Source organism: Toxotes jaculatrix, chromosome 7, assembly GCF_017976425.1.
Source record: "Toxotes jaculatrix isolate fToxJac2 chromosome 7, fToxJac2.pri, whole genome shotgun sequence".
In the NCBI taxonomy this organism is placed as follows: domain Eukaryota; kingdom Metazoa; phylum Chordata; class Actinopteri; family Toxotidae; genus Toxotes; species Toxotes jaculatrix.
Genome location: NC_054400.1, coordinates 4,730,277 through 4,754,604, shown reverse-complemented (window position 1 = coordinate 4,754,604; position 24,328 = coordinate 4,730,277). Strand labels below are relative to the sequence as shown.

Below are 24,328 nucleotides of genomic sequence, written 5' to 3'. Positions count from 1 at the left end.
TAATACCTTTGGTTTCCGCTGCTGACAAACACTTTTGGTATGAGAACACGTGTTCTCGCTGTTATCCAGTGTTCTTGCGGTCAGCTGTCATAGCTGGAAATTAAGAATATTATTTCATATTTTAGCCAAGATCCCAATATTTATATTATGTCAACAGGTGAAGTACAGAGACAAGTGTGTTAAATGATGCTCAAAACATGTTTGTCACAACATTATTTAGTTTGATTTTATATCTCAACTCCCCGACTTTGAAAACCAAAAGCCAAAAAAAAAAGTCAAAAAGTGTAATCTCAGACTCAGAGAACTAACATTCAGACTCAGAGAAGCAATATTCAGACTCAGGAAACCAATACTCAGCAGCTTTATCAGACGAGTAACAGAGGCTTGGTACTGCCATTCTAAAAAATTAATGTCCAAGCTTTCGTTTCAAGTGGGTTGGTGAAAATGTTGATTTTGATCTGACTTGTTTTTAAATGTTTTCATCTTTTAAAATGTACAGTAAGTTGACTTATTCTGTTACTATTATTATGACCACATTTAGACTATTTATTGATGTGATGGTGCAGCCAGATCTACTTTGAATTAAGTTCACTTAAAACATTCTTTTATTAATTTCTTGGGGTGCAGCTATTGCTTTCATTATCAATGATTCTGCTGGGACGAGGAAATGTTTGTTTTTTTGTTTTTTACTTAAATAATTAATGAATTCATTCAATAATCATAATACTTGCTTATCTTCTGATGGCTGAATGTAAGTCGAAATAAGTCCTGTGCAATACAGGGTGGAGACGTACACAAGTTTTTTGAACTGCTTCATTTACTGCATTAATCTTAATATCAGCGTAACATTCAAAATGCTGTACAAACAAATTAATCATAGAAATACATTTACAAAAATTCAAAACCCTGTTTAAAAAAATAACAAATTAAAAGAGATATTTTTCCCATATATCTTTCACCAGTTCTGTTCACATTCTCATTGGGAGTAAATGGTGTTTACCTAAAATAAAACACTTATCTAAAAACACCCGCTACCTAAAATGTTACAAGATCCACTGGCTCTTCTGTCTGCTCAGTATCTTCCTGCTGCTGTGGGCTCGTGTCAGCAATATCTGCATCTTCATGATCACCTACAAAAAGAGGGACATTTTTAAATTACCAAACAATTTTTGCACTTCACTTACAAACCATAAAATCCGTGTAAACTGCCACGATGAGGTCCTACTCGATGGGATCCGATGTATCTGGACAAGCGTCGTGTGGCGTCCGTTGGTTATCGGAGGAAGCCGGGGAACAGCGTCTTGAAAGATCTGCTCGTCATCTGACTCCACCAGACTCAGCACGTCTCCTCTGTCCTCCTCCATTTGGCTAGAGGGCAGGAACATTATTATGACATGAGAGAGCACCTGCAGGTCAGGAACCAGGCTATACAATAACAAATACCTGAGACTGCACACTGCACAATTCACACTGCACACACACCAAATTAAAAGGTACCCTCTGGAGTTTTAGATCACCAGTAGCTCTACGGAGCAATGCTTTATAGAGTGGGTCCCTGTTTTGTTAATATGTCATGCATGAGCACAGGGACACCCACATACATTACACACAGTCTATTTAACTGATCTGACAACTGTCAGCAGTAACGTGCCAACAAACATGGCAACTTGCTAACAAAAGCCATGAAGAACAACGCTGCTATCAAACATGGATGTAAACAATTAAATATTCTTTAAAAAATGTGCTCTGCAAATGTTTTATGAGGGAGGACATTCAACACATGAATCAAGCCTCAAGGATACACACAATGTGTTTTGGTGAGAAACACTGAAAGTAAACAACATAATGTTTGTTTACGGAAGAAAAAAAAAAAACTCTGCAGGGTACCTCTAAGCTTACTCAAAGGTGTCAGCATGCAAAGTAACTTCTTGGTGTTGACACATTTGTCCCATGATGTAATGCATGATGGGAATTTAGGTGCTGCTTACAGCTGGAAAAAAAATGTTTGAAAAATAAAAATATAATAAACCACTCGGCGAATTAGAGAAGTAAAGGTGACATACTCACCCAAAGCCACCGCCTGAAACAGAAACAGAAATTGTAAAATTAGCCTTAGTGGGTTTGAATGATTTGTACTTTTGTGATCATCAGTTCTTATATATAACATTACAGATGCAGTATGAAATTTTAATGTGTGCAAAGAATGATCATAATCTAGGAGAAGTGGGACAGTCATTTGGCTGGAGGCTTTTGTAATCTTCATGCTAATGTTGCAATGATAAACAAAAGTTACCCAGACAAATCCGGTGTCGGCTGGAGTAAATGGTTTTAGCTATGATGACGGCTGATCCCACGATCAGCACAGCTATAAAGATGCCGATGATTGCTCCTGTGTATGCGGAGGAGGCTGTTAAAACAAAACAAGACAACAGGAAGGAATTACGAAGCAGAACAAGGGAGGAGCAGCAGGTTTATCAGCATTCCAGAGGTGGAATCCACACCTGCAGTGACTGGCTTACTGTTCAAATCTCTGATCCATGCAGTAGTTGTATAAACTGTATGTTCAACTCGTTGTTTATCATTCATCATTCCTTCTGACATTAAAGTTTTCATTTGTTTACAATTTTCACAGTTTCTCCCTGTACATGTGACCATCACGCAGCATAAACTCTTCCTCTAATCCAGAACTCACTTTTCACAGTGAGGTAGACTTCAAGTTCCTTGACAGCGATGGGGTTCTCGCTGCGGCAGAAGTAGACGCCTTCGTCGTCCTTGCTGACGTTGAGTATGGTCAGTTTGAGGACGGGGCCTTCCTCAGTCAGGACATACTTTGATCCGGGCACAATGATGTCCTGCTGGAGCCCCTTCCTCCACGTGGTGCTTGCAGGGGGCATGGACACGTCCTCAGTGCAGGTTAGAGTTACGCTGGTCTCCTCCAGAGCTGTGGCCAGCGGTTCGCCTTCAGGGTACGGATGCTCTGGAAGAGAGGCACAGACACTGAACTGTTTTCAGACTCTTCTTTTTCAAACATGATTGACATGATGAGAACTAGACGAGAGAATCGACGCCACTCTAATGTCTGTACGGGACATACGAAGCTAAAGCCGTGAAACCAGTGACTGATAATTTCAGTTCTAAAACTAGACAGAGCAGATTGTGGGTCTTATTTGACAAAGACACACCTTGTGTTCAAAGATTTACGAGCTTTCAAATCAAAGAGGGCTGATAAGCTAATGAAAACAGATACTGCACCATCGCACACTTTTGCGTCATCTGTCCTGTGATAACCCCTCAAATACTGAGTGACTCACTCACTGTCCACGTGTCCTGCATGCCACACTGTCACCTTAAAGGTATGCTACCAGCTCTGTCTCTCTGGTTGTGTTTGTATTTGCAGCAGTGCTTAGAATCTAATGAAAACTAATTATTATAATGTTAAGCTAACTTAAACAAGGAGCTTTTAAACAAAATATTAATGATGATTAATGACGTTACAATGAAGTTTATACAGTAAGCAGAGCCCTGTGATAAAGACATGGATTTCAGTCATGTTACTATAGTAATTTACTGTCTATTTAACATGAATATCTGAGCCTCAGTTGTCCTGGACTACAACACTCAGGAGAAACAGAGTAGATGACACACTGTGACTAGAGTTTATGACAGGAAAGGCTTGTCACCTACAGGGGAGGAGGTAGCTAAGGTATGCATTATTCACAATGCTCTCTTACTCCTGTGAAACATAGTTTGTCAAATATCTCTGCTGGTATCTGGATGGTTTTGTTTACATTTGGCCACAGAACACAATGACAAGACTCTTCACTGGGACTATTTCACGGATGAGTGATAAACTGAGGTAAGGTCAGTGCTAAGATTACGAGTGTATTGTCAACAATCGTTGGCCGTGCACTGAGGAGTCTCAGTGTGGCTCAGTGGCCTCTAAAGTGGAAAGTACATGAAAGATTCAGCAGCTGCACATCTCAGGATTGTTACAAGGCTCATTTCACCACAACATGCTTACTGAGGGTAAACCAACACGACTTCTCCTTTCCTGGAGCCAGCGCCAGGTGCTGGGCCATGCACCTCAGCGTCTGCCCATCAAACAGCAGGGAGCGGTTCAGTGTCACTGACAGACGGTCCGTCACCCCCATTTCATAAATGTGTCCTTTCCAGCGAGCTCCTTGGGGGCCCTGGTCTTCTCCCCAGCGCAGCGTCGGAGTGGGATACGCCCCAAACCAGCTGCAGTTGAACTGGACTTGGGAGGGGTCCTGCACTGGTGCCCACATACACTCGAGGTGTCTGTCTGGGACATCTAGTCAGGGCAAAAACATCAGTCAAAACTTCAGGAAGCAGCTGTGTGCTATCATTTAAATATCCAGTTCATAAAGAAAAAATAACAAAGAAAAATGCTTTAAAAATTACCATCAAATTTTCTATTTCCCAAAAGAGACAATCCTATTTGTCCAGTATTTTTACCCTTGTTTTTCTGCAGTCTCAGGGTCAAGGTCTTGGAAGGAAGTGGTTATCATTTAGTAATAGTTTATTCACATGTAGCCATAAAAATCTCGAGACGTTATTGATTTCCAGAGGAATTTCCTTGGAGGAACTGTTCAATTTAAAGCCAAGTAAATATGGATTTATTGATTTTTCATTTTTGGAAAAGTGTACCAGTTGAAGAGTGTCTCCAGTCTCCCTACAACTATTACCAAATTTTGATTTACACACCAGTTTCTTTCTTTGAAATAACAGGAAACCTTTGTGCCTGTAAAATAAAGTGTCACCTGACCTATGGAACCTGTAACCATAAGTCTGTGCCACATCTACAAGCAAATTATTTTTTATGTTATTTCTAGAATGTCCTTTAAAAACATGTCTCCTTGTAGGAAAGTTGTGCAGCTGTGAGTAATTGCAGGAAGTCAGAAAAAAAAAAAAAAAAACACCAAAAACTGCTGTGTGTGTTAAGAATTCAGGAAGTCCATTCAGTGTTATCTTGACTAAAAAATACCCTGCAGATAAAACAGCTATTTTCATAGCAGCAGCCACTCAAATGAAATTATTGTAACCTCATAGTGAATTGCTGTGTATGTTCTCAGTGTGGCAACAACTGAGTGTAATATTTTCAATCAGGGATATAAATCAGTAAACGTGTGACCCTTTCCTTTCGCTTTGATCTGAACCTTGTTTCACTCGTCTTGCTCTCAGTTTTTACTGGATGATGACTCAGATTTTTTTCTTGCATGGCTAAATATTTCCCTAACCCTAACCCTCCTAACTTATCTATTATTTGGAGACGTTATTGTACACTTGCATCAAACAGTGATGCGACAAACAGTGTTTTGCAAAATAAATAAAATAAAAATAAAATCCCTTTGGTACTGGACTCTTGTTTCATATGGGCACCAGCATGGACACGTTAGGGAAAAAAAAAAGTTGCTTTGCTGAATATTATAATAAAAATAACCGGTTTCTACATCAGACCTGCAGCATAGCCACAGTGGGATATTCAGCTCATGGTACTTACAGTACACTAGCAGCTGCGTGCTCTTGTTTACCGCCTGATGAGAGACGGTGTTGTTGGCCCTGCAGGTGTAAACCCCTTGAGCGCTGGGTTGAATGTTTTCTATCCTGTAGTCAAGCGAGGATCCAGACGTTGAAACCAGCGAGTCGTTGCTGGACGAGGCTCCTCTGAAGGCCCAGGTCAGCCGCTGAGAAGGGTAGGAGGAGCCCGAGCAGGTAAAGGAGACGGTCGAGCCCCGATAGGCGATGAGCGTCCCGTTGGAAAGGGCGGTGGCTGGGCCGATGGACATAGATACATTTTCTGGACCACCTGAAAGAAATAAGGGCAGTGAATTACAACTGTAAGTGTTGTCAAGAGTACTTAAATACCCACCACCATCAATACCCATAACTAAAATGTGTCGGGCAAAGCCCCAGGCTTAGTCCATATCATTTGGGTCTATATCACTTGATTAACTGTATACTTCTCCAACATACAGCAAAATATCAGCTATGTAGTGTCCTCCATCCTCTGTCCTGTGGCCTTGTAGGGGAGCTCTGTGTCAAAATCTAAATTTAATACCTTTTTTTTTTTTTTTAAGTCACCTGTTTCCACGTGACTGTAACGCCTGTCAGTTATGTGGACGAACCAGTTTGCCATGTCCTGCCATCATCTGCCGCTTATCTTGGTCCGGGCCCAGACGTCGCAGGGGCGACTGCCGTTCCAATCCACAATGCACCAAAGTCCCACAGCACTTCCCACGGGTGGTGGGCCCATGGGGGGCGGTGCCGCCCGGAGTGGGGCTTAAACCCACGACCACGAGAAATCGAGTGCTCTACCAACTGAGCCGAACCGGGCGGCTATTTACTGGAAATGTTACGGAATTCCAGAACAAACAGAGACACCCAGCAGGTCATGTCCTACTGGAATCATTACTGGAAGAATGACCATTCACTTACTGGTTACTTGAAGCAGGACACGTGCCTGAAACGTGTAGTTGCCAGGTAGTGTGGAGTTGCACAGGTAGCTGCCCTCATCTCCAGGTATCACCCCCCTGATGTTCAGACTCCCGTCATGCAGCACTGTGAGACGCTGTGCGGCGGGCGAATGGCTCAGCGAAGAGCCTCCACCTCTAACGACTTCTCGTCCATTTTTCATCCAGGTCGTTAAAGACGGTGTTAAATTACCGACGGTGTAACACGGAAGTAGAGCGATGTCGCCCGGTGCCGCCGTGAGGGCCGTTTCGGTGGAGCCATTACTCGAAACTGCCGCTTTAACAAGAAGAGAAAGAGGAAATAAGACCGTGTAAGAAGGATTTTCACACTCACCTGTCGCACCTGGCTGTTTTTATAAGAACTCACCTGTCGCAGATAAACACAGACGTAGAAGCGCTACAGTTGCGACTATCCTCATGATAACTGTCCTACATCGCCCTCAAAAAAGTGAACAAAAGGCTCCCAGTCCAAACCTGTCTGACTAGTCCTCCGACGGGAGTTTGTCTGTAACACGGTGCAACACGGCGAACACCAGTCCGCCCATTATAAAACACAGTAAACAGACAACACTGTCAGCACAGGTGACCAGTCTGACATGATGTGACTTCTGTGTCTCTGCAGCCGATTTGGAGGCCGTGCTTTGTTTACTAGAGCATGCTGATCCGGAAACTTTGGCACGAATAAACCACACCCTGACCTCACCTTTTTAAAGGTGCAGTAACACCGTGTTTCCATGAAACATCATAAAACATCATGTTTCTATGGCACATGGTGTATAATTATTAGATTAGATTAGATTAGATTAGATTATTAAGCAAATGTAACATCATTATAACACTGTATTACAGCCTCACCGCAAGAACAATTTCTGTAGCACCGGTGTTATAAATTGAGTTACATTTTTTTTTCTCAAATATCACATTACTGTCATTTTTTCAGTAAAAGTTTATTACACTTTATAATGGTTTAAATGATTATATATATATCCACACACACACACACACACACACACACACACACATATGTATGTATGTATGTATGTGTGTATATGTGTGTGTATGTTCTAAATAATCCAGTAAAGCATGCAGGAAATTTACCATTTGCATGATCATGACAACATTCAATGAATGATTTTACCAGACTGAGTAAAGCTGCGGTGTGTGAGTTTGGGGATGTGTTTAAATGCATTTCAGATCCACAACAGTGTCAGAAACTGATTAAATCTGAGTGTAATTTCATTTATCGTAGCTTCACGCTACGAACTCAGGACGATTGACAGCAGCTTTAGCGAACCACAATCTGCGAGGCCATTAGATGGCGACAGCGCCATCTAACGGCCACGTGCAGCTGGTGCTGAAGGTGACGTTCAGGTGTAAGTCACAATGTTAGGAATAAGTAGAACTTGCCACACTTTTAAGCACATAGGATGTATAAAAGAGCACAAGGAGCTTAATTAAGTTAACTTACCTCCAGTTTGACTTGGCGTTATCTCTACGGAGGAATGTCAGCAATCAGCAGTCAGCTACTAATTTATTATTATCATTGTCACTATGGCTATGACGGGCAGCAGACTACCAATGCTGATAGCTAATGGGAAACTGCCAGATATAAGCAATTAACTCACAAAACACGGTTAACATCTAATGCAGTTTGTTTAAGCTTGATTTCAGATTCATGAATAAAGATATTCAGGATTCAGGTGGCTCAACTTGTGAGTTACGCTCGCCAATTCTTCTCCAGTTCCGATATTTCTTGATTGTCCCTGAACGCAACACTTCAAGCACTTTCTTTCTGCGTGCCTGCTCCAGTGGGACAGTCAGCAGCGTCTGCAAAGATACCACAAGTCAAAATGCCTGTAGATTTGAGCCACTGGACCGGATCTCTTGCCCTGCAGGAGGTCGAGGAGAAGCCAGCAAAGCCTCTGACCGTTAAATACGGCTCCCTGGAAATCGACGAGCTGGGCAAAGTGTTCACGCCGACGCAGGTAAGTCCGTTAACTGATGTTGGCTAGCCAAGCTAACAACTCCGCTAACTTGATGTCGTTTCTGAATGCTAGCTAGCTCAAAAGCTAAATTGCGAGCGTCGTGCTAACACATTTTTTTGTTAAACAAATACTGCCTTTTCACTGACTTTTTTTTTTTTTTTTACACCAGTCCACTTTCAGGAATGAATTAGGTTGCAAAAATGCCTCCAGTAATTTTGCAGATGTAAAAGACGGCGACTAGCGCCCCCAAATGGGCAACGTATCTACAAAAACTCGGGTATCCAGCCATCCAGACGTTCAGCTGACGCCCCCCGTCTCCTGCTTTATTATTTGTGTTGATCTGCAGGTGCAGAATCGACCCACCTGCATCGAGTGGGAAGGATGTGACCCCAGTAAGATGTACACTCTGGTCCTGACCGACCCCGATGCTCCCAGCAGGAAAGACCCCAAGTTCAGGTGAGAAGAGCCGGAAAACCTGAGGCAAACATGACACGTCATGCAGGCACGTGTCATTATTACCAGCCCCCCTCCCCTTTTTAGATGGATTATTGATGGATTTCTTTTTGGTATTTTATTAAAGGGAGTGGCATCACTTTCTGGTGGTCAACATGAAAGGGAATGATGTGTCCTCTGGGTGCGTCATGTCAGACTACGTGGGCTCTGGTCCTCCCAAAGGCACAGGTAAGAGAGGACGAAGCTTAACGGTAACTGCTTGTTTAGAGCCTGGTATGTCTACAGCTTTTGTCACTGTTAATCCTAAACAGTATCTCTCTGTCTTTGTGTCCACCTCAGGTCTCCACAGGTATGTGTGGCTGGTGTACGAGCAGTCAGGCAGCCTGTCCTGCTCCGAGAGCGTCCTCACCAACCGCTCTGGAGACGGCCGCGGCAAGTTCAAGATCCTGAGCTTCAGGCAGAAATACAACCTGGGAGCCCCGGTGGCGGGAACCTGCTACCAGGCTGAGTGGGACGACTACGTCCCCAAACTGTATGAGCAGCTGGCTGGAAAATAAATAAAAAGACTTGACTCTAGAACACGCAAGACAAGGAATTACCATGGAGGCTGATGGTCTATAGGAGATTCCCATTCTTGCAAGAGGCAAAAAACCCCAACAGTAACAAGCCTTTTTTTTTTTTGTGAGTGTGCCACTGAATAGTTTCTGAATAATTCCATGCTGTGACAAAAATAGCAACTCCTCTGCAAGTCACCCACACTTATCTGCAATAAATCTGTAAAACCCTGAAAAGGTTGTTCTGTGTTGTAAGTGTAACATTTAGAGACTCATTCAACCAACTTAGATCCTCTGTAACATTTTATAATAAATCTAATTACGAAGTATTATGATGATCATAAATATGAGGAATAATTAGAAAAGTTTGTTCCAGCTGCAGAAGAAGCAGTTTGCAGAGTACAGCAGTGAACCTGCTGCACACAGGAGTACTTGCCATGAACTTTGCTCATTTTTATCTAGCATACTTTTACTAAACTTTGCCCTTAATAAACAAGCTTTTAATTTGTTTACTGACCTCACTTTGCTTTTACCAGTCCTGCAATATCAGGCAAGAACTTATCAAAGTGGCCACAGTAGCCTGCTAACCAGACTGAACTGACATCTGGTTTTTGTTATTATTTTTACCGTATAGAGACAGAGACCCACAACCAGCCTACAATACAGTAGTTCTGGCTGGATTTCATGCTCGATAAGCTTTGTTATTAAGTATAATATCGAAAACCCCTTTGTTACTTCCTCACAGTAGAACCATGTTATATCAGCACAGAGGTCAAAGCGTGTGCTGTGAAACCATAGATCAACAGCCTTAATCTATTTCTTTATCGCCTTGTTTCTTAATCTGCTTTTTGCTGTTCTAAACGCTGAATACGACACGAGGAGTTCATATCGGACATATATAACGACAAGTCCTAGGTTTGTGTGATGAGCACTTTATTTACAAATATAATTAAAAGCTCTGACAGATTCATGCTTTCTTTTAACCTGGAAAAAAAATTAAAGTGCATGCAATAATAAAGCATCATACTGGTCTGTTTTTTTTAAGAAAATACACAGCCTGAAAGTTGTGTAAAGCCGGAAAAAAAGACCCCAAAGAAACAAAAAAAAAAAAGAATGAAAATCCCATTGATAGATGACTGAATCTTAAATACTATCTGAGGAGGGGGGAGGAAAAAAAGCGCCTTTAAAAATTCTTTTTTTGATATGAGTGACAGTTAAAATACAATACGAAAATAAGTAAAAGCTCTCCATAAATCCTTCTATACACAAAGTACAAGTCGTCCCCCCACCCCATGAAGCCCTTTGTGCTAGCTGGGAGTTGGAGTTCACATGTCACATGTATTATTATTCACATTGGCTGCCAGTGCAGAGAAATCAGTACGATACACATATTGAGTACCATGATTCACCCTCCCCTCAGTAATCAAATTCACCCGAAGGAGTCACATTTACTATAAGTGTACTTATGTACATCGTGATATTTGTCTCTCAAAGTATCAAATTATTTGAATTTGTCATAAAAATGTCCTGATGGATAAATACCAGAAAGTGTTGAGAGAAGCAGCGCAGGCTGTGGAAGAATCGGCTGTGCCATTTATCGCTTCAATAGATTTTTTTTTTTTTTTTGCACCGCTTGAGACCAAAAGACAAACTTAATGAAAAAAAAATCAATCATCTCTAGAAATGCATGGTTGTGGAACAATTTCGCTCATCGAACTGCCCTCGTTTTTCTCTCCCTCCTTCTCTTGTCGTCCACTTGTTGTCACACCAAAAGTGTCATCATTGCACAAGAAACAAGAAACACTGTGACTATGTTATCATTATTCTTACAAAAACATGACAACTACAGAAAGTTATCCAGCATATTTTTTTTTTCGTCATCTTGTGACACCACGAGAGGCAAAGGGCAGGGGGAAGTTTAGGTGGGTTTGAGGGCACTCAAATCTGCCATCGACTCTGTCTGACCGGCCCAGAAAACACACTGGAAACCAGTGTTTTTTTTAAAAAATGTGTCTGGGTGTTTGAGTGAGGGCATCAGCAGCAGTGAACACCTGCACTGTCAGGTCAGGTAAAAGGAGAGGAGAGGGTGTTCTGAGGCAGACGGACGCCCGGGGACTAAGAGAGACGCCAGCGACAGCAGCCCCTCATCTGTAGTCGTCCTTGGGAACGTCCAGGGTGCCCAGATTGCCGAAGCCCAGCCGCATGCTCTCCATGTCGAAGCTGTCGGTCTCCCGCCCCTGGCGCTCCATCAGGTGTTTGATCCGGTCGGTTCGCTCCTTCTGAAGGGAAACCAGCTCCTCTTCAATCTGCAGGAGACACAGAGGAACAAGGGTTACATGACGTGATGAAGTGCTAAGATTATGCAGCAGCTGATTTTTATGGCTAATGTTTAATTTCTGTTGCTGGTATTTGCCACAGGTGGAGAAAAATAAGAGGAACACCTTACAGTATAATGCAGTTCAATACATCTCAGTGCAAACTGCAGCCTCAAAATGTACATTAGATTTGAACCAGCTCCTCACTGACACAGTCACACTGTACTCTTTACAAATGCTTTAGGTATAACAGGGCCATTGTGTTTTCATTATACTGCAGAGCTGTTATTTTGTTCACTCCATGCAGATGTTTTATATCCTCACTACAGATGTGGCAGTCTATGATTTGTGTAACTGGATGCAGACTTTGATGTGCACGGTTCTATACTGTGGAGGTGTAAGTGGGTTCAGTTCTGTTAATCAGGTTTTGGTGGCGGGAGTTGCGTCTGCTGGATCTTTCAGCCGAACACCCGCATCAAGTCAACACACACATCCACAGGTGCAGACAAAGCACTGCATGGCGCAATACGGCAATGTGGCCAACTACTGAGCATGCACAGAAAACTCCAGACTCTGACCATGAACCGAACCAGAGGACAATAGTGCTTCTAAAACCATGACATCATCCCGGTCCCAGAGTGCAGATCTGGATGCAGCCAGGAGATGGCAACAGACCACCACAGACTACTGGGGACCCAGCAGAACTGGATCAGGGCGGCATTTCAAATGTCTCTTCCTTTGTTGTCGGAGTGCTGTCTACTAGACTGTAGCGATGACGTCGGCCACTTCGGAAGGAGGCGTACTCGGCCGTTCTAATCTGGTCACATGTCATTGGTATACATGGCAGGTTGCATGAACCGTCACGTTGAACGTGTGTCTCTATCAGGAGCGTCTTCAGAACAAATTAGGGGACAGAGACCGATAAAGCTGTGTCAAATTTATGTAAAGACACGTAAAATTATTACGAAGTATGAAAGCTAGTTTCCAGCTTGAAACACAGCTGAAGACGTGTTAATGAATATTACTTCATAATTGATAACTACAAAGTAAAATCAATAGAAATTGTTTGTTGACGAGTTTAAGTTGGAGGGATTTTGGATGTATGCATGCATGTATGTGCATAATTTAGATTGGATCCATACAACAAGCTATTGTTATCAGCTAAACTGTATTAAGTGTATGTTGTTATAAATAGAAGACGACAAAAATGTTGTAATAAGAGAACAAGACTGTTGTCTAGAGATTTCACCGTCATTAAGAGTGTGTGGGAGAGAAATGGTTGTCTGCTCCCTGCGGGAAGGCATGCCACTGTCATCACCACCTGTGGTGAGGGAAATCTGTGTGTGTGTCAGTGTGAACCCATGTCTGTCTGGGTTGTCTTTCATGCCCGCACCGCCTGCTGAGGTGGATGCAAATGTGTATCCGGACCTGTTCGCTTAAGGCTCGAGGCATGTCCAAAAACCAGCGCTGTAGCGATATTAGTTTTCCAGTCAGTGTCCTTGTTTGGGTTCTTTATGGAGCTTTAAGTAATCTGTGACCTTAAATGGTTCAGTACGCTTCAAACAAAGCAGTTTGTATGAAGTGCTGTCTCAACACAACTCAAGGCAAACATATTTATAGAGATGGATGAGTCATGATGAATCATACAAATAGGGATAACAGCACACACTTTCAGACAGTCTCTCCTCAAAGGCATTCATGGTGTTGCATTTGGTTGTACACACAAAACCTTTGAATTATGGCGACCTCTAAGTGCCACAGCAGGATCATCCATTTTTAAAAGAGAAGTTAGATAACTATTCGAATAGCACATTGTTAGTCATTGGCTTTAAACTGTACCTTACCTAACTTTATGCTTTTACTTCTTTTCTTTTGAAGCCTTAGGCTGTCTTGTAAATTCTCGTTAATTGTCACAAATTTGTGACTTCTATTTTTACATTTTTTTATGCCCTCGGAAATGTTTTGAAATTTGGTGGAAAATTGGTTGGGGTCTTATCAGTGAAACACCAGGTTTAGCTCCAGAAGATAAATAATTTTTAAACCTCAGAGGAAATAAATTCTCTTCTGTTTTTCTTTCTTTTTTTTTTCTTTACTCGTGTGGCCATGTCAATACAGGAGTTCTAATTTTTGGACCTTTCAGGAGTGTGCCTTGAATTATTTGGGGATGTGGCTCCTTTAAAATGACGAGAGTGTTTCTTTCACCACACCTTTTGTTCCAGGTGAGCCCGGCGCAGCGACACCTTCTGCTCCAGCTTCTGCTGCTCACGCTCGTGCTGCGCCTCGGTCTGCATCTTGATCTTGCTTTGGTAGGCATTGAGCAGCTCCATCTCCTGCTGCAGCTGCTGCCTCAGGGCCTGGCACTCGGCTTCCTGGGCCTCATCCAGACGCAGCTGACACAGCCGACCGTGGACCGCAACAGGGCAGGAGGAGGTACAAAGAAACAGAGAGAAAAAGAGTGAAGGGGAGTTGGGGGGGAGTGGGTGGGTGGGGGTGGGGGGGGGGGGGGTGGGGGGGGGGGGGGTGGATAAGACACATAGAGGGAGAGAGAGAGAGGAGAAAGAGGGAATAGAGACAGAAAGGATGGAGAAGATGGGAGGGGGTGGTGACGAAAAGATGGAAGAAAATGGAAGGGCAACAGGGACAGACAGGACATGGAAAGACAGCGGGAAAGGAGGGGAGGAGGAGGGACATAAAGAGGGATTGCAAATGAAGATGAGATAAAAAGGGGAAGGAAGAAGAGACAAAGACATGATATGAGATGAGGACAAACAAGAAAAATGTAAAAGCATAAGCAACAGGTGGGGAGAAAGGTCTCACAATCTCCTTCTTATATCGAAATATACCCTCCTGCTTTTACACGAGCAGCTAATTATTGTTTAGAAAAGAATGATGACGTTAACCTCTCTCTACTCACCGCCTGCGAGGCCATCATCTCGTTGATGCTCTGCTCATATTGCTCAGCCAGGATGGCCAGCTTGCGTGTTTGCTCATCCTTCAGGGCCTTGAGCACCGTCTTGTGCTCGGCCTTGGGCGTAATCTCCATCTGGTGGTGGCGCAGGGCCTTGTACTGCTTGGTTTGCACCTTACATGTGTCCTGGAACTGCTTCTTGATCTGCAGTTCCAAAACCTAGTGAAGAGGACGGAGACAGACAGAAAAAAATAAAACAACAAGAAAAGAACGAAGAGGGTTGAAGTTAAAGAGCAGAGCAGTTTTTAAATCTATTGTTCTACTCTCAGTCTTAAGTTTGCGTGAAGTCAAACCTTCGGGATTCTGCAGCTAAAGGTTAAAGGTCTTACATGGCCCCAGGCAGAAATCACAGCTCGAGTCTTTGTTATCCTCAAAAGCAAATTAAAATGAAATGTCTCAGAGAGAACACATTTGGCATGTTCTTTCACCATTCTTTCCAAATTAATTTCTTACATCCAAGTTGCATCACCGTGTTATCAAAAACTACCAAAAACACAAAAGATGTTACTCATGGCTTGCGCCATCTTAGAGGTGGATCCAGTTAGTCTTTCCAAAGACACAAGGAATTTTTAAAAAATGAATCCGGAAAAAAAAGCATTTCGGTTTTTCATTTAAGTTTTGGTTTCTTACCGTCAGCAGTTCATTTCAAGCACCTGTTTCCTAACGACAATAACCACCACATCCATAAAACCCTAAACAGAAAACACTATTGCCTCTCTGCCCACTCACTTTGAGGTTCTTGGGCTGCTGCCGGAGCTCCAGCACATGCTTGCGGTGGAGTTCGCGCTCGCGTCGATTGTTGTACTCGATCTGGTTTTCCAGCTCTGTCTGGTGCTGAAGGCGTATCAGGTCCATCCGTAGCTTCTGCAGGGTCTTCAGCTGCCTCTGCTCCAGTTCCTGCGTGGACTCATCGTGACGGATCAGCATGGCATGCTCCATCTCTTTCTGGGTCCTCTTCTTGTTTAGCTCCTAGGAGGACCGGGAGGAAAGGATGATGGGATGACTTGCAGTAGGTACTATTGATTGACATTGCTTGTTCAGCTTGTTTCCAATGCGACATTCATATTTTCACTTGTAGAAATCAATTTTCCTCTTTGTTTGTTTCAGGCTTGTCTGCCATAATCAACAACTGAAAAATCAATAAACATGTTACATTAAATCTTCATTATTTTTCAACTTCCCTTTTCAGTTCACAGAAACATTAAAACTATCATCTAAAACGTGACTCAGAGTTTCGTGTATTTCCCCACAGAAAGATTTTGGACCTTCTAAGACTTTCCCCAGATTTACGCAGCAGCTTTTCAGATTATGACATTACTGCCTTGCTTTACTCTGTAATAATCTTCTTATTGTTAACAGAAAACGCCACACACAACTAAAGAACAATGGGTGTAGTTATTAAGGACACACTGCTGTTTGCTGAGAAAAATACTGTGGTTTTCCAATCACGTTGGGCCTGTTCACACCAACATCACAAACAAGAACGACTAACAAACAGAGATTTTACTTAAATTCACTGGACATGTATGGTTCAGTGAACCTGTGTTGTATATTTAACAATTTAACGCACAACCAAGTCCATTTTTAAGTTTTGGCTCATTGAATTACACACAATGTTTTAAAGTATGTACGTCCTCCACACCTCTCGGATCTGCTCCTGCTCCAAGTCGTGCCTCTTAATCATGACTTTGCGCTTGAAGGCGCGGCAGTTCCTGTCATAGTAAACCCTCTGCTGGGCCAGGAGATTGGCCTCCTCCTCGGCCTGGGAATGCTGCATGTTTTCTTTGTGCTTGGACAGACGCTCCTGCTTCTCCTTCTTGGGTGTGCTGTGGTCCTCGTTCATCTCCTGAGAAGCAGTGAAAGTTCAAAGCAGAAGAATTATGAGAGAAGATTGTTTCGACGAGTACAGGACAGAGGATGATCAGTTAATTTGAACTCTGATCGGCAGATTTATCTGACATTTTGGGGTTGGTTATTTATCTGTTCTCTAAGTTTTATTTGTCCATGTAAGTTTGGGACTGTTTATTATGGAGAGTGGGTGAGCAATACCAGTTTGAGATATTTGTTTAAATCAGTGGATACGTGAAAAGAAGATTTCTAAATGTGGAAGAAAAAGCCTACATACAAGTCTACACTATCAAGTGTTTGTGGAACATACGGCAAACTCCAACTGTCCTTCTCTCTTGAACTACAGCTGACTTTGAAAGCCAGGAGGGGTTGAAAAGAAGATAATTTCAGCCAAATCTATCCCTCCTCAGTATGAGTTCTCTTTCTCTTTCATGGGCTTTAAGGTAATCTACAACTTGCGCTAATGCACTTAACACATGAGCCTGATCCCTGCTCTCTGTGGTGTCTAATTCCGTTATAGCCCTCAGTTGGTGGGAAATATCTCTCGCTGCCAGCGACGCTTTCTTTTAACGGCGCTGACCTAATTTTGGTCACTTATCTTGTAACTGAAAACACAGTGTATCACACTCCCAGCCCAAAGGAGCATTCTCTGGACTCAGTTTCAAGCTTGTGGAGGCACATAAATGCTACACTGTGCGTATGGATTCGTGGGTTTCCTCGTTTGTGTGTGTATACATGTGTAGGTACATAGTGAGTGGGCTGAGCGACTCAACACAACTTCCAAAAGACCACTTCGGAGGTACTGAATGTGCATGTTTGTGTGGAGGAGGGCTGATTCAACAGTAAACAGCATACAGGACCATGTGTCACACACGAGAGAGGCGTACAAAGGAGCTCGCCTGAGGAGGAAAAAGGAAACCAACAAATGCGGCACACCTCCTTTATCTTCTCCTTGCAGAGTTTGTACTGCTTCTTTTGATTATCCAGAAAAGTGGTCAGCTCCTTCTTCTGCTGGGCCACGATCTGCTGCTGGAACTTCTTCTCATCCGCCAACGCCGTCTTCATCTGGGGGACACATGGACAGGAGGAAAACAGGGCGAGGAGCTGTTAGCTCAGCGTAGAGTTCTCACCTGAATACAGGCTACAAGCTCAGCTCTGAGCTATGAACAAATACAGTCATATACTAACTTATATGCTACCATCCAAAATATACAGTATATCAAGATAACCTCAAGATAAATTCTGACAGACATTTTCAAAATATTTCACTTTTTACGATTAAAAAAACAACAATGAATCAAGAAAATAATCTAGAGATTAATCCGTAAAATGAAAATAATAATTAACTGCAGCCCCTAAATCTCATGTTAGCTAACTTCTCACATCCTGTTTAATTACAATATGATCAATTCAATTCACAGACATGCACTGAAAAGTGACTTTAAAAAGTGGTTTGAATACAAGTATGAAAACAACATCTTCATACCAGAATATATGTCATTGATGTATGCTAATGTCAGCCAATGTCTAGCGACCAGCTGGTTTAGCTGAGTGATGCGTCTCCCACATGTGACATGACATGTGACACTGTGTGTTTATGTAGCCTTTTGGGGTGCATGCTGGTCTATATGAACAGATATACTATCTCCCTGGCTGGTAAGGCACACTGTGTGCTAATCACAGAGATATGCAGCTTGTTTTTCAGTGTGTGACATTCTGTGACCCACTTCTGCCCTTGTGTTTCATCATATGTATCATTGGGTGGCAGCAGTGTGTAAAGTTAACTGAGCTTTTCCGAGTAGTCAGTGTCACACTGAGGTTGGAGATTCACACTTCAAACATCACTGAACCGAATGAAACTTTTCAACAAACTTTTCTCCAGCAACAACACAGTCATAATAACTTCAACATCAGGTCCTGCCCTGTCTTTCCAAAGCAAACCTTATCCCCCAGCCAACTGTTGCATGGTACATGTAGGTCGGCGTGATCATCTGTGAAATAACTTAGGGGTTGCTGCACTTATGCATTCACTCACGTCCTATAACTCAACCACCCCCCAACAAATCCCACCTCCTTCTCAGTATGCACAGCATGGCGTTTTGCCAGCTTCTCCAGCTCGATGTAGGCGTTGTTGGCCTGCGTCTCCACCTCCTTCTGTAGCTTGAGCCGGTGCTCGTCCATCTCGGCTTTCAGCTTGTTCTCCAGGGCAATCAGCTGCTTCTGGTGCTGCCGCCGCATGCGCTTGTAACCTGACATCTGCTCCCGCAGCTCACTCTCCTGCTCATGCTCATGGATCTGCTTGGTCACCTGTGGAGAAAGAGAAGTTAGGAGATGTGATATCTGATTTTTGATCAGACCAAAAACCACATTATTTAACATAAATAAGATGATACGAGGATTTTAAAATACGTGGTGCATCCAAACAGCAATGCTTAATCTGTAACATGTACTTTGTAAAAATGCAGCAACAATTTACCCAGGTTATCTTTCCGAAGAAGAACTGAAAAACAAACTCATTCAGTGCTGTGGAGTTTTACAGTTCAGTTGCTGAAATCAGTTGGCAGCTTAAAAAGTTTCAATCAGTGATGGGAAATTAAGACCTTAAAAAAAGAAACACTGTGAAATCCCTTTAGATGAAGTTACCACTACAGCCCAACAAAAGCTCTTTCATCTGACCATCGCACATACAGAGTCACTGCATAGATCAGGCAACAAAAGGGTGCTGAAATGTCCTTAAGCCAGATGGGGCAAGAAATAAAAACTAAAGAGAAAAATGAAAAAAGCTCCATAATCATATACAATATAAGACAAGGACCATCCTGAATGTCTCAACAGAAACGTCACCCATTTTTTTTTTTTTTTTTTAGCAAAACCTATAACTGGCACACCAACCTGAGGACAGAAAGGGTTCTCCACGTCTAGGTAGTACTCGCTCCGCATCTTCTCATAAGTTCCACCTGAACTCCTCAGGCCAAACATGATGGCTACTTTAGCCAAGTGCACCAGCATCCAGGAACCTTGTGTGGCATCCTATGCCTGACAGAATCCTGTCTGAGCTCCAATGCCACCCTGAGACCCCCTTTACTGGACGAGGACCCCCCCCCCCCCCCACCCTCCCCCAACACACACACTTTCTCTCTCTCTCCTTGGTTCGTGCCCTGGACACTCAGCGGCCGAGGCAGGCGTGTGAACTATGAATGAGGCAGGCCAACTCTGCAGGCCAACAAGAGCACAGAGCGGCTCTTTAGTCGGGCTAAAGCTAAACGGCGGACAGCAGGTGGGTCACATGAATACCTCATTGAGAAAGAGTGAGAGAAGTTGGAGAGGGGGGGTTAGAGAGGAGCAGGCAGAGAGATGAGGGGAGGGGGCGTGATTGCAAAGGAGAAACAGCAGATGGAGAGTGACTGGGAGAGAATTAGGAGGGAAAAAAATGGAAATAATGAGAGGTAAAGTAAGAGCATCTAGAGGGAAAAAAGGGGTGGCAGGGGTTGGGAGGGGGACGTTTGGCATGGAAATAGATGGAGGTTGAGCTCCCCTCCTACTTAATCTGTGCTGAATCAATACCCCTACTGTAATAGCAGCTCCCAATCCTTGTCACTTGCCTCGCTGCCACCCCGCATGCTGCCACAAAGGGCCAAGTCACGTCATGTGATGGCCTCTTTCACACAAGGCTCAGGGACTGGAAAGGAGATCATATTCAGGGAGGGGGGGTGGGGGGGGGGGGGCATACAGGCTAAAGGTGAATGTCCCAGTGAGATTACTGGCAATTTAGCTGCTGGACTTTGCTATTTTGCTTATTTTGCAATTCAAGTTTGGCTTGTCTTAAGCATTTAGTTTTGTACTGAAAGGACGTGATTTGTTGAATAGAAGAAATGCTGTGCTGGCAAATTCAAGTCTTCTTGTGTTTTCGAATGTATTAAATAGTCGCAGGCAGTTTGAGCTGTGTGTGTGTTCACCAGTGATGTAAAGTCTCAAAAGAATATTAAACGCAGAGGAAAAAATATATAGATAAAAAAAAATATTTGTGCTCCTGGTTGATAACACCTTTATGGGACTTTTTCAGATCCATTCTTTTTTTTGTCATGATTTGAGTAAAGAAACGTTTAACAGAGAAGGCTAAGGTTGTTTTGCTGACAGAATTCAGAGTTGAAAAGAAGGCATTCAACTTGCTGAAAAAGAAAGATGGCCTGCGAGACAGAAATAATCTTATGCCAGGACATAAAAACAAGAAAAAAAAAATGCAAGTGAGCAGCTTTTACTTGACTAGACCTGCAACACTGTGATGTTCCTGTCATTACATTAAGGAAAGTGCAATGTCTCTTCTTTGTCAGGAACAGGACAGATAAAGAATAAATGGCTGAGCTTTGAGCGCTGCTACAGACTTATAGTAACATACGGTGAAGTCATCTGGCTAAAGAGGGGAAGCACAAAGCCTCTGCAGACCCTCATTTATTGTCCTGTTTTCCTGTAGGTGCTCAAAGTTTGGGGGCTCAGTAGTCTCGTATATCTGCTGGGCCTCAAAAGGGATGCAGATGCAAGAGAAGTGCACATGGTTTAACCACAACCTCTGACATTTACCTGCAATAGCGAATACCAATAAACATATTGTTATGAGTCCTAAGCTTTAGCAAAAACAGCTGACTGTCGGGGAAGGTGCATGTTTTGATGCGTCTTAAAATTGACTGCAATCTGCCGAACTGCTGTTGACGTGCTGACAGGTTACAACCGAGGGCTGAGGACCAGTCAAGCGGCAGATGAGGTGAGACATTTTACTCTCTCACACCGCCTTAGGCTTCAGTCAGTTACTTCATCTGACCTATAATAACCCCTGCCCTCCTTCTCACTCGCTACTTGTGTCGCACATTCATTCTCCCTCTCGCTTTACATCCATCTCTCTGATGTTTCCCTCCCTCCTCATCCTTTTCTTACATCTCCCCTAATAAATTTTCATTCTCGTCTCTTCCGTTTCCTCTTTCTCTTGATCCCTCTCCTTTCATCTGTCCTTCTCTTCAGTTTCACTCCTTTCTTTACTCTCGTTCTTCTTTTCCTCTCTCCACATTTTCCAACTTACATCAGATTGGACTCTGCACTTCATGTCACCTCTGGGTGATTAAGCCTATCAACCTTTTTTCTTTTTTGTCTCTCTAAACCCTTGTCCTTCTTCGTCTGTCCAGATTTCAATCTGCACTGCTCTTTTCTCTCACCTCTGTTTATCTGTCCTTCCCTCTATCTGTCCTTCTTATCCCCCTGATATCTGCCGTCTGCGTCCTCCACCACGTCTTTACCTTCTCCAGCTACCATGCTCCTTCATTTCTTTAATCTCTTTGCATCTCCATCCATCACCATGATTTCCTCCTTTGTCTTTGGGAAAATTTCTCTCACACTGGAATTTGCATACTTTCAGAGAATGCACCTTATTACTGGCAGTATGTTTTTAATCCATTCCTCTTGTTCACGAGCTCTCTCTTTTCCTGTTCTCCATCTTCATCTCTCTCCCTACCCTGGCAATCCATCACCCCTCACCATCTGGACCCCCCATTCTTCTCTCTCCCTCTCTCTTTGTCTACCTGCTGATTCCAGTCTCAGCGAGTCGAGGCCAATATGAGGACGTCTGCGCTCGGCAGAAAAAGATGATGTCATCTCTTTCAGCGCCGGCGGGCAGGACCAGCGCTAACGCACGACAGAGATACTGTGGTTTACACAATGCCGCCTCTTTTCAAGACAGACAGCCTCAGTTACACAGAGCTGCCGACGCAGTGTGTGCCACCTCGGCTGCTCACATCTGAGGTATTTTAGTTTGACTTTAATCCACAGCAACTTACAATGAGCCAAAACAGTTTGAATGTGTGAGTTAGAACTCTGCAGCATGCTGACAATGTTTCTGTAATGTTAAAGTCCTTCTTGAACAGAAATAAAGAAAAGCAAGAGCAAGAGGGAGGAAAGAATGTTCTGTTCTTCTTCTTTAAGTTAAATCTACACAAGCAGGGGTACAATTTTGTGCATTTAGAAATTTCCCTAAACTTAAGGTTATTTATTCAATAACCTCTGTTCTCCGGGTCAGGACCCCAAGTTTTTTCTTTATTCTTTTTTTTTTTTTTTTAGAATTATTGCTTATAATTGTGAGGAAAATTCTGATAAGAGGATTGTGAGAGAATTTGAGATATAAGAGATAAATCATTCCGTAATGGGCTAGTAACTTTATGGTAACATTGCTTCATTATGAGTTAATAAGTCACAATTATGAGAAAAGAATGTGGCAATAATAAAAATGACCCTGTGTAAAGGGTCAGTGAGGTGCTTCCACATTAAATAAAATACAAAAACAAACGCAAATATAGAAAACTATATTACACTCACACAGATACGGACAAGAGAGACGATGACTGTGAGATTAACAAAAAAAGATGCTGGTCAACCGAATAACACACACAGCACTGGTCTATCAATGGTTCACGAACTGGTCAAGGACAGTAGGACGACGGACACACACACACACACACATTCACACACTCAGTAACACACGTCTTCAGTGCTTATGTTCTCTGAAGTCTGGCTTAAGACCTGACAGCAGAAGGGACTCACAATTAAAACCGTTGGGTCATGGATGGGTAAACACTCACACACACACACACACACTCGTATACGCTTACACACAACACCACAACTACTTACTAGTTACTAGAGCCGGTTTCCATGACAACAGACAGGGAGGGAGAGAGAGAGAGAGAGAGAGAGAGAGAGAGGGAGAGAGAGAGAGAGACATAGAAAGAAAGAGAGAGAGAGAGAGAAAATTCCAAACCCTTCAACTCAGAATACTGAGTCAGATGTAAGAAAGATGTATTATCAAGTGCAGGAGAGGAAGAAATAAACGAGAGGGCGGACGGAGGGGAGTGGTAATGCGAAGCGTAGTGCAAGCGGGGAAAACAAAAGGAGTGAGGTGAATGAAAGAAACGGCAGTGGAAAAATGGAGATCCGTGGCAGAGGAAGGACCAAAACCAGAGAGTCGAAACAAAGAGCCCGAGAGAGGCAAAGACCAAAAGATGGACAGATACGAACAAAAATAATGGGAACAAAGAATAAATATCAAAGCGATAGAGATCTGAGTAAAGAAGCGTATACCCAGCACGAACCCACACATATTTTCTCAGCGTGGAGACATTACATCACACTTAAAACTCCATGTCCTTCACAATCACTGAGGTTTTCACAAAGAGAACCAAACAAACCAAAAAAAAACATCTTCTGTGTCCTCATATGCTGCTGCAGTGTAAACATAACACCCTGAGAAAGATTTCAACTTTCAAAACCATACAATTCTTCAAGGTGAACGCTCCAAAAATGAATGATCCTCAAACCCTTAAAGCACCTAAAAAGGTTTTAGGATCCCAAAAAGAACAAAAAAAATAGAAAAAGAGGAAAGAGTTTTGATAAACTTACCAGAGAGGCTGACTTTATGGTAGCAAAGCGGCCCTGGTTCTTGTAGTTTTGGGCCTGACTGCTCTTGTCAGCGCAGGCCGGCGTCACCTCTGGCCGGTGGTCCCTGTGAATCCCATCGTCCCAGTTGTACTGATGGTCCTGTGTGAGACACAAAATGGAGGAAAGTAAAATCAGTAAAAGTCATTTAAAAATAATACAAGAACAAATGGCACTTAAGTGAACAAGGTGTATAAATGAGGGTGAAAACTGTGATTTTAACTCATTCAAAAGCGTGGCA

The 24,328-nt window shown here is 43.0% G+C and overlaps 3 protein-coding genes across 7 annotated transcripts in view; 1 reads left to right on the top strand and 2 right to left on the bottom strand.

Annotated features, from left to right (window-relative positions):
* Positions 1-198: 198 nt before the first annotated feature.
* vsig10 (V-set and immunoglobulin domain containing 10) lies at positions 199-7,140 on the bottom strand. Its single transcript, XM_041041860.1, has 9 exons — positions 6,859-7,140; positions 6,457-6,768; positions 5,522-5,827; positions 4,022-4,312; positions 2,693-2,977; positions 2,294-2,407; positions 2,068-2,080; positions 1,226-1,368; positions 199-1,130 (listed from the first exon to the last, which is right to left on the bottom strand). Exons 1-9 carry the CDS (start codon positions 6,908-6,910, stop codon positions 1,036-1,038), a joined length of 1,611 nt encoding a protein of 536 aa, XP_040897794.1. The 5' UTR covers positions 6,911-7,140; the 3' UTR covers positions 199-1,035.
* A 1,125-nt stretch (positions 7,141-8,265) lies between these two features.
* On the top strand, positions 8,266-9,714 carry pebp1 (phosphatidylethanolamine binding protein 1). Its single transcript, XM_041041497.1, has 4 exons — positions 8,266-8,476; positions 8,823-8,932; positions 9,057-9,157; positions 9,269-9,714. Exons 1-4 carry the CDS (start codon positions 8,342-8,344, stop codon positions 9,484-9,486), a joined length of 564 nt encoding a protein of 187 aa, XP_040897431.1. The 5' UTR covers positions 8,266-8,341; the 3' UTR covers positions 9,487-9,714.
* A 1,259-nt stretch (positions 9,715-10,973) lies between these two features.
* taok3a (TAO kinase 3a) overlaps positions 10,974-24,328 on the bottom strand; it is a 59,312-nt gene continuing 45,957 nt past the window's right edge. For all 5 annotated transcript variants that reach the window (XM_041041492.1, XM_041041495.1, XM_041041493.1 and 2 more), the window contains 8 exons: positions 24,052-24,189; positions 18,685-18,921; positions 17,551-17,679; positions 16,409-16,612; positions 15,496-15,735; positions 14,713-14,925; positions 14,006-14,188; positions 10,974-11,789 (listed from right to left, as the gene is read on the bottom strand). In XM_041041492.1, the coding sequence (XP_040897426.1) occupies positions 11,628-11,789; positions 14,006-14,188; positions 14,713-14,925; positions 15,496-15,735; positions 16,409-16,612; positions 17,551-17,679; positions 18,685-18,921; positions 24,052-24,189 (1,506 nt within the window). In that variant the 3' untranslated portion in view covers positions 10,974-11,627. The remainder of the gene's footprint in view (positions 11,790-14,005; positions 14,189-14,712; positions 14,926-15,495; positions 15,736-16,408; positions 16,613-17,550; positions 17,680-18,684; positions 18,922-24,051; positions 24,190-24,328) is intronic.